The sequence below is a fragment of the Oculina patagonica genome, chromosome 9, assembly GCF_052425735.1.
Source record: "Oculina patagonica isolate OP01 chromosome 9, crgOcupat, whole genome shotgun sequence".
NCBI lineage: Eukaryota > Metazoa > Cnidaria > Anthozoa > Scleractinia > Oculinidae > Oculina > Oculina patagonica.
In genome coordinates, this window is record NC_135766.1 from 679933 (window position 1) to 690643 (window position 10711).

The 10711-nt window shown below is 38.8% G+C and overlaps 1 protein-coding gene across 1 annotated transcript; it reads right to left on the reverse strand.

The window, feature by feature from the left end:
* Positions 1 to 6197, reverse strand: LOC144665332 (uncharacterized). Its single transcript, XM_078526568.1, has 5 exons — positions 5988 to 6197; positions 2817 to 2885; positions 2369 to 2614; positions 680 to 971; positions 1 to 174 (listed from the first exon to the last, which is right to left on the reverse strand). Exons 1-5 carry the CDS (start codon positions 6144 to 6146, stop codon positions 29 to 31), a joined length of 912 nt encoding a protein of 303 aa, XP_078382694.1. The 5' UTR covers positions 6147 to 6197; the 3' UTR covers positions 1 to 28.
* Between the last annotated feature and the right edge of the window lie 4514 nt (positions 6198 to 10711).

Sequence of the window (10711 nt, forward strand, 5' to 3'; positions counted from 1 at the left end):
TTCCTAAATCTAACTTTTATTTCAAGAATTATTTTAAAAAAAGTATACAACGCAGCAACTTTAATGAAACAGGAAATATTTTTGTTTTAGTTTTCTGTGACGTCCATCTGGTGTTTATGGTGTTTACCAGACTCCCACCGAGCTTCCATGTACATCTCAAGTCTTTACTGGAACCTAATGAAAGACAATTCAACTGTCAGTTACTTTGAGCTGAAGTTAACAATTGCAGCACAAATTAGTAAAGGGATGAAGCTATAATATAAATTCTTAACGTCGTGTGCAGAAAGAAATATTTTATGAATTGAGGTCGTAGCTTCTATCGCCATCAGATGCCAGAGGACAGTACAACAGTTAGTACACTGAGAGTCTCTTAGAAGCCATACATTCTATCATTTCACAAAAGAGAATTGCGTTAAGAGAACTAGTCTTTAACGTCACATACTTTTTTGAGTTTGCAAATCAATTGGGTACTAGTCCAGATGGAGCTTTCGAGTTTTCACTTGTTAAACAAACCTTGGAAGCTTTCCATTTGTGTAGGAAAAATTGAGAAACGTCCCAGCAACGGGATCACTTTTTTCAGCAAAGTTAACACAATGCTACAAGACGGTAGTGTAAATAACCCATAACAAAAACATCAAGAATCCCAGGCTTAGGTCCAGACCAGTTAAACAAGCCATACCTGTGCGTTTTTGTTGCGTCATATAATGCTCCTGTTCGTATGATGGAGGCATCTCAGGTTGGTACCCTGTGGCAATAGCTCCAGCTGGAGCAGCTTGAACCAACTGCGGTTGATAACCCACCGCACTAGAAACAGGTACCATGACCATTTGAGGTTGGCCTCCCTGCGCTCCCGATGTGACAGTTTGGATGGTAACCATGCCACCACCTGCTTGCATTGGAATGGCCACAGGGTCACAACCAGGGGCCTGGGACATGGCGTAGCCAGGGTTTACAGTATACATAGCTTGCCCCTGAGAAAAGAAAAAAAGGCCAAAGAAATATGAGGCAAATGATCAACTATGCAAATATACAGATGTGTTGAATTTAAGGGGCTACGTCACGCAAATTTAGGCAATTTCGACACTGGCCGTCTGGTCATAGAATTAACGAAACACAGAGGAGCCAAAAAGGGGAAAGGATGGGCAAAATTTGAGAAGATTAAAATGGATACACGGAACCAGGTCCAAATTCAAAAGAAAAGGGAGACTCATTAAGTCAGGCTATTGTGTTTTGCGTTGTTGAACAATGCTCTGACTTAATGAGTGCTTACTTTCCTTTCAATTTCGGACAATAAGTCTGAAACTCTGGATCCATGTATTGCGTTCGGGTAAACTTATAAAAAATTCGGACCGACTTTTTTCAAGTTTATCTCAGTCGGTAGGAAAGTGTCATTTGCAATGCTCTAAAATCATCTTTGTTTGTTATGTGGCCGTGATATTGCCATAAAATGACTTTTGTTCGACCAATTTGAAGTTGTGTAGCTCTTAATTAACCAAAAGAAATAGAATTGCCTAAAATACTGTGACGTAGACCCTTTTTAAGGAAATACTTGTTTCTGAGTTAATAGTAAACGTGTTCTCGTTTTACTATCAGTTGAGCCGCCATATACACGGGGAGCGGTGCAGCAGTAAGCACACTCACCTCCTACCAATGTGACCCGGAAACCTGAGTGATAATTATGTGGGTTGAGTTTGTTTTCTGCCCTCCCCAGAAACCAACACTTTTGTGGAAGTGCCACTGAAAATTCCCATTTATTTATTTATCTATTTTATTATTTTTAGGATTTATTTTTTAATTATTTATTATTCATTATTTTTTATTCATTTAGTTACATTTCTCGAATTTGCTGAAGTTTAAGAAAACACATATGCACATGCGTGTACATCAATTGGTTGCAATTGATTTCCAACTAGAGAACTCACAATGACGTTATATAATTAGGTCATACATCAAAACAATATCCACAATTAAGATCGCTTTTGTGTCATTATATCAAGAACCGCGGATAAACAGTTTTCTCGAAAAAATGACTGCAAGGGATGATTGAATGATTGTTGGAAGTTTGGCATTCGAGAGTGAAACACTCAATTAAAATTGTTAAAAAAAATGAGGATCCCAGGGGTTTCAGGGAATAAGGTAACATGGGCATCAACTGTTTAGAAACGTAGATAAAAATCAAAAACGGAAACACGGTTACAAAGCATATTTATGGGAACAGGGAACATCATAATCGAAGGTAACAAGGGAACGTCGAAGCTCTCCACTTCCCACCCGCCCTTCCTGGGAGGTCCTGAAAAATCAGCAACGGGATGGCTTCTTCCCTTGCCATCGAGAAACTTCCGCTTGATTACCTTGGTAAGCTGCTCACCTGCTGTGGTAGATCACCATAGCAACACGTGCAAGGTTTCATCAAGCAAAGACACACGGCTGTCCAGATTCCAGTGACAATCTCAACAATGCCAAGAGTCAAAATTATGCCACTGAGAGCCATTTCTGCATCATAGGTGCTCCTCTTATATTCGTTTCGATATATGACAATGGCTAGGCTGTAGCAGATAATCATTATTCCGCCAAACACAGCCGAGGTGATGGAGAAACTCATAAATATACCAGCCTGAATGGAGTTCAAATAAGAAAAACAAACATAGTGAGTTAAAACGAGCCTTTTATGTGACAAGAAGGCACTAAATTATTTTATTTGCTTAAGACAATGTCCAAATCGTTAGAAACTATTACACGCGGCTATTTAGAGCTCGGATATTTTCAGAATAGGAAGAACTTCTTTCTCCACAATATTTCCCATTTAATAAACTTACAAAAGCGTTGCGTGAAGTCGTTCGTTCTTTGCGAGTCCCACGGATACCCAGACTTCCGGTTATGCACATCTGAAATAGAAAAAAAAGCTGTTGCATTTTATTCAAGAAACAAGAAACTGTGAATAACCCATCTATTTGTTTTCGCTAGGCCATCCTCGCGTTCGAAATTCACAAGTTTAATATTAGGAGAGGACAAAACTATACTAGATGCAAGACAAGGAATTTATCAATTTTTTAAAGCGTTGTTTTTATGCTAACTTTTGCAAATGCCCGATTCCCTCTATGGCGCTCGCCTGCAGATAATCATGCTAGTCGTATTCCTCAAACCATGCGCGGGCTCAGCAACGATGAATGCAACTACCGTGATTCCCTTCAGACGCGCGAGGGAATCGGTTATTGACTTTTAAAAAGTCTTTAGAAGCAGCCAACGTGACATTTATGGCAGAATGCACTATTGTCATGGTTTATTGGGGCTGTCGTCCGCTAAAAACCTTAAACCGCCAAAGCATTATGCTTCAATCTTTAATAGTCAATTAACTGATTAATAATATACATGAAAAAATTACTCGATTCTGACTGGGTAAGATCAGTGCAGTTCATTTGTAACACAAGTGCAAAAAGTGGAACACCAGTGCACGCAAATTACACATGGATATTCTGGATTAAGTTTCGCTGAAAGACGACAGGAAATTTGCTAACGTTAACATGGTCAATTCACAGCTGTCAAAACAAGGTATCCGCTAACCAGTATCACATGATCATATCGCGGGCTCAGGTGTACACCACATCGAGGTCATGTTTTTTAAGCTGATCGCTGACCACGTTACTTTTTCCCATTGTATCGCGGGCTCAATTTCTTCATGTTTATATTATTAATTAGTAATCATTTTCTCGTTCAATTTCAATTTAAAGGGACATGGTCAGCTTTCACATTTTGTAAAAAGTCCACCTTAACCCGAATTCAAAATACGCGTAGAGAACCTTCAGAAATCTTCTTCAATCTTCTCAGTGTTTTTTCTTCTTCTAAATTTTCCCATTTAGTGAAACACTGAGAAGATTGAAGTAGATTTTTGATGGCTCGTTTTGAAAAAAGACCACAGTGGTATTTTTTCAAAACGTGAAAACTAGTGTCCAGGTCAGCGCGGTAAGAACGCTGACCATGTCCCTTTAATTTGCACTTGAGTTTTTAAAAAAGCTCACTCGTGCAAATTAATTCCAAATTGAACTCGAAACCGTATGATTACCTCTACAAACATCAACTAATTAATTATTCCAGCGGAGGGGGTGCGGGTGGGAAGCACCTGACCGTAAGCGCCCTTGCTTAAACGAAATAAATTTGCGTACTCCCATATGAAAGTCACAAAGGTATATATTTGTTTCGGAAAACCATTTGCTCTCCTTGTGGTTCTATCTTCACAGCAAAGTACTTCGTGCTTAACGCACGCGCAGATTAGTCTACGATTTATATTTGAACCCTCACGAACTTCGCATGTTTCTTCATGCGGTAGGATCCCTGTGGAAGTCGTAGTGTCTTTTTAAACTGAAAATTAATTAAAATTAGACCTTGAGACGTCACAGTGACTCATGTGAAAGACTGATTCTCGATGTGAAAAGCCATCGCTGTTTCCTAAGAAAAGTTTACTTACATCTCATATCTGAAAAATCATTTCTTAGATTAATCGATAATATCTGAGGGTTAACAAGACAAACATATGCTGAATCATGTAGTTATTGTTTTCTTCATAAGGCAAAATCCGACGCGAGATTCCCGCATTTATTTTTATCAACATCGCTCGATTTGCACCTTGCTGTTGGTAGCTCATTAACTTTTTAATTTCTCGAGTTAAAAACGTCACCACGTCATTCATGGTTCTAACCTGATCCCGCGTTCTTGGTCTTGTTTTCACGCGATTCCGCATCCAAACCTTTTTAATCGCTGTGCTATGCTTTTTAGGTAATTTGGGAGAGTACCCAGCTGGGGTACTTCTCGCTCTAGAAGTTTTAAAGTTTTGTCTGTGGCTGCATCCGCAAGAAAGAACGACACCGAAACTCTCACTGTCTTATTCAAAGGAGTACAATCAGCATCACGTTATGCCATATGGAGCAGTTCAAATTTGAAACAATCCCTCAAGATTACAATAAAAGTGAAGCGATTGAGCAGGTAACGGGTATGCTATAACACTTTTCTGGAATCCGGTACCCTGCGTTGCAGCAAGAAGAGTCACAAAATCCTCGGTGAAGTCTGTCTGCAATGTGCCCAATAGCTTGCTCCGATGTCCTGCAGGTTTGCAAGGATCAGTGTATTCACTTCTGATTGGCTAGTTTCATATTACTGTCATTACTCTCTAACGTGCTTTTGTTTTGCGGTGACATGGACTGTCTTTCTTTGTTTTCCCTGTGCAAACAAAAATGTCGGAGATTTATGACAATAGTTTGCAAAGAGCGTTCAAAGTACCCTCCGTAACAGTCTCCCCAAGCGCAAGAAGCAAGCGAAAGAAAATACTAGTGAATGAGTGCACCTTGACTGCTACGCAGACTCCTTTTCAAGCTATTAAAACGAGCAGTTTGAAATTGATCATCTTCGAAATAAACAGGAAGCTTGTTGCGAGGATATCTTGGAGATCACAACTGATGTATTCGTGAATCCCGTCAAAATATTTTGCGTTTTCCTAAATCCCGGAAGGTATTTTGGTCAAATCCCGGATCCCAAAAATACCCATCCAGGCCCTGAGTACACTTCGGTCTGTGAGGTAAGCGAAAAATCATCCAAAGGAAAGTTTGCAGCATTTAATGTCGCAATGACGTCATCGCTTAAAAACGAATTTATAATATGCACATATCAGGAGGTTATAATATATTTATAGCATTTTTCGAAAAATAAACATTGCCTTTAGTTCAAATAGCAGGATCGATCCTGGGCTAGTGTTTGAGCGTTAGCAGCTCTCGACTAAAATGGTTTAAAACCAATAGAAATGTTGCTTAGTCATCGAGTTCACATTGGATGTATTTTGCGCGAAGTAAATGCAAATTTGTATTGTCATTTCTTCAACATATTTACACTTATAACCCAACATGTCACCATTTTCCCACCCGATATGTGCATATTTTTAATTTAATGATTTTAAAGGTTGTGCAAAATATAGTATTTGACAGATAGCAAGCGATACTCACCCAGACACCGATCCAAATCCCAAAACCTACGTAGCCTGACCAGAAGTAACCCACAACAAGGTCTACGATGCCCAAACAGAAGAGCAGAAACCCGACAAAGATGTGCACAATGGCAAGGATCCTCGCCATCTTGGTAGCCTTTGGTGAATCGTCTGCCATGTTACCAAGAAAAGCGATCGAACCACACCATTCGAACAAACACTACTTCGTCATCTATTTATACAGTTTGCATCATACAAGCGGAAGTTCCGGTACATTGCATCCACTTGAGCTTATTTTCCTTGTGTTTTTTTATTATTATTATTATAATTATTCTATTACTAAAGGCAACTGCACAAACAAAATAGTCCTAATCATTTTTGTGACTTTCGTGGCGGAAAATAACTTTAAAAAAAATTTTCACGATGCGCATAAATGGTCGAGGGTCACAGTGGGGTAAGCCCTTAGCTGTAATAACAATATAAAAATATTAACCGTTAGCCGCAAAATATGTTAACCGTAACGACCAAGCTAAGATGTTCGGTCAAGGGAACATAAAAAACGAAAATAGGCTAGATTTCTTTCTCAATTCAGAATAAGAGTGTTATGTTTAATAACAATGGAAAGTTGCCTTCAACTTTTACAACAATGGAAATTAATTGTTATCCCGGCGTATCATATCGAACGTTCGGTAATCGAACCCAATCGAACACCAGTCGTTCGATTGGGTTCAGTAATCGAACATAATCGAACTTACAATAAAATTTGGTCAATCGAACAAAATCGAACGTTCGATTACCGAATAGTCGAAAATCTTACCCAATCGAATGTTCGATTGCCGAACTTGTTTGTTTTTAACTTTTTATGGCGCGGACATTTTGTAAGGTGCACTGTCCCCCTGATTAGTTTTGCGTGATTTACTTATCAAGAGGCGGATTCCGAACAAAATCGAATCGGATTGAGTTCGATTGTTTTCGATTGGTTCGAAAATCGAACTCACTGCAAAATAGATGTTCGATTTTGTTCGATTACTGAACCCAATCGAACGATTGGTGTTCGATTAGGTTCGATTGATTTTTGGTTCGATTTTGTTCGATTGGATACGCCGGGTAATTTTTGCGTCACGCAAGAGGAAGTGACTTGAGCTGAAAAGACTGAATTGAACAAAGTAGATGGATTTTTGTCAGTTGTGTTAGTAATCCGTTGGAATAGATGAAGTTAGTTAGTTTTTTTCTCTCTCTCTCGTTTCTCAGGATTATTTTCCATCAAATCTACCAAATATCATGTTTGACAGAACCCACAAAATGATCTGACTCCCAACACGGGCAATGCTCTGCACTGTGTTTTTCAAACTTTGATCTACTGTAAGCTAGATAAATAAAGTTCACTTACCTTTCATCTTTTGTGTGATATTTTGTGTTTTTTCTTATGGGGTTTTGAGGCCGTTATATTCTCGATAGTTGTCACCACCCCCAGCTAAAGTTTTCGATGAAAAGATGCGAAATTCAGTATTTTCTGGAGCATTTCTCACGATTAGTTGACTCAAGCCGAGGTCAATCGTGACAAATTATAGTGAATGTATGGGATCAAATAGCGCATACCGTGACGCTTACGTCACGCGGCCTCAAACACAGAGCATTGTCTGCCTGTGCTCCCAATTCATGCTGTATGTCTATATGTCTATATGTCTATTTCTTCGGTAATATCAGGCGATATTCTGCGTGATAACAGTACAAAGTAAAACGAACTAAGCAAACAGAGTTTTATTTGTTTTGAAAACTGGAAACTTCATCTCATTTTTTGCGACAATAAGCCCGGCGTTTCACATCGAACGTTCGGTTTTCGAACTCAATCGAACTTATTTGAACTTAATCGAACGATTAAATTCGATTTTGTTCGGTCATCGAACGAAATCGAACTCACAAAAAATAAATGCAATTCGAACCAAATCGAACGTTCGACAAAATCCGATGATGCCTAAGCGAGCGACTTACGTCATATCTCACGATATGATCTGAATCGAGCGAATGTTCGGTTTTCCATCATTTTATTATCACGGGGATAAATACCCGGGTAAATGCGTCAATCGATCCAGCCATCAAAAGTTATGTTTCCTTTATTTCCATACTTATTTTTCCTTTAGACCCGATATTCACAGTGTATGTCAACATTTTTCGGGCATTTGTTACCCGGATTTTTACCACGGGAATGAGTTTCATGAGTTTTGTAAATTAACAGTTGCAACTTGAATCAAATTTTCCCCAATTTTGCCAATTCCAACGGTAATAGTAGCATGTATTTCTTCTAATTCTAGAGCACAAGTACGTTTTCCGATCTAAATCGAACGCTTCATTTCGATTTGGTTCGATTTGGTTACGGAAATCGAACTCACAAAAACAATTCTTGTCCGATTTCGTTCGATGACCGAACAAATTCGAGTTTAATCGTTCGATTACATTCGATTTCGTTCGATTGAGTTCGATGAAAAATTTGTTCGATTTCGTTGGGTGTGATACGCCTAATACAGTCGACTCAAGTTGAGCCATTGATTTAGGGATACAAAAAAACACCCGAAACACTTTTATTTAAATCTTAGTTCGTTTTCAGGTTACTTGAGTGCAGCATATGGACCTCGTGATAGATAATTATGTCTTAATTGGGTGGTGAGTTACTTTTGTAACTCATGTTATCGGGTGTTATCTGTGGTCAGCATATTGACCTCGTGCTAGATTATTGTCTTACTTGGGTGGTGAGTTACTTTTGTAACTCATGTTATCGGGTGTTATCTGAGGTCAGCATATTGACCTCGTGCTAGATTATTGTCTTACTTGGGTGGTGAGTTACTTTTGTAACTCATGTTATCGGGTGTTATCTGAGGTCAGCATATTGACCTCGTGCTAGATTATTGTCTTACTTGGGTGGTGAGTTACTTTTGTAACTCATGTTATCGGGTGTTATCTGAGGTCAGCATATTGACCTCGTGCTAGATTATTGTCTTACTTGGGTGGTGAGTTACTTTTGTAACTCATGTTATCTGAGGGCAGCATGCATACTGACTTCGTGGTATCTTGCTTGGGTGGTGAAATTCTTATGGAACTCTTGTTATCTGAGGTCAGCATATTGACCTCGTGCTAGATTATTGTCTTACTTGGATGGTGAGTTACTTCTGTAACTCATGTTATCTGAGGGCAGCATGCATACTGACCTCGTGGTATCTTACTTGGGTGGTGAAATTCTTATGGAACTCTTGTTATCTGAGGTCAGCATATTGACCTCGTGCTAGATTATTGTCTTACTTGGATGGTGAGTTACTTCTGTAACTCATGTTATCTGAGGGCAGCATGCATACTGACCTCGTGGTATCTTACTTGGGTGGTGAAATTCTTATGGAACTCTTGTTATCTGAGGTCAGCATATTGACCTCGTGCTAGATTATTGTCTTATGCGTACTTGGGGGGTGAGTTCCTTCTGTATCTCACCTTACTGTCTTACTCGGGTGATAAGTTCCTTATGTTATTTGAAGGCAGCATACAGTGGAACCCCGATATAACGATCTTCGTTATAACGATATTCCCGATATAACGATGAATATTCTATGTCCCGGCAAATGTTACAGTAATATATATGGGACAGAACCCCGATATAACGATCTTCGATATAACGATATTCCCGATATAACGATGAGAATTTAGCGGACCGAACGTAAAATCTTCCCCGATATAACGATATTATCAGAACACAGTCACAATTTAAGCAAAACATTGAATTTAAATCAATAAAGTAACAGTATTCGAGTACTCTCTTAAGTTTCTGACAACAGCTTTGTACGATGATAAACGAAAATGATACTGTGTTCTAAGCCTCTTTATTCAGTAAAAAAGTATATGTTAGGTTTACCTCGGCCCGATGTAACGATATTTTCGGTTATTTTACGGCCATATCGTTATATCGGGAGTTTCGATATAACGATACCTCGATATAACGATATAATTTTACTGCTCCCTTGGCATATCGTTATATCGGGGTTCCACTGCATTAACCTTTTGCTACATTATTATGTCGTACTTGGGAAAATAATTCCTTATGGGACTCATTTTTTTCTGAGGATGGCATATTGACCTCCTGGTAGATTATTATGTCTTACTTGCGTTGTGAGTCCCTTATGGAACTCATTTTATCTATCTCACGTTAACCCCGTGCTAGATTATTATGTCTTATTTGGGTAGTGAGTTTTTATGGAACTCATTTTATCTGAGGGCAACATATTGAGCTCGTGGTAGATTATTATCGCAATTACGTTTTACTTGGATGGCGAGTTCCTTATGGAACTCTTGATATCGGAGGGCAGCATATTGACTTCGTTCTAGATTGTTATGCTTTACTTGGGTGATGAGTTCCTTATGGAACTCATGTTATCCGGAGGGCAGCATATTGACCTCGTGGTGGATTGTTATGTCTAACTTGGGTGGTGAGTTCCTTATGGAACTCGTATTTTTTAGGGTAAATCAATATCAGGCGATATTCCGCGTGATTTAGAGGGGTAATAGTTGAATTTCTACAGATTACAATACAAAGTGAAACGATTGAAACAAACACAATTTTATTTGTTTGGCAGCCTGGAAATTTCATCTCTTTTCTTGCGACATTTAGTCTCAACTAATACAACCTGAAGTTTGACCATTGTTTTAAATCTTAACAAAACGAAACACTTTAACTTAAATATAAATTCGTTTTCTATGCTCGTT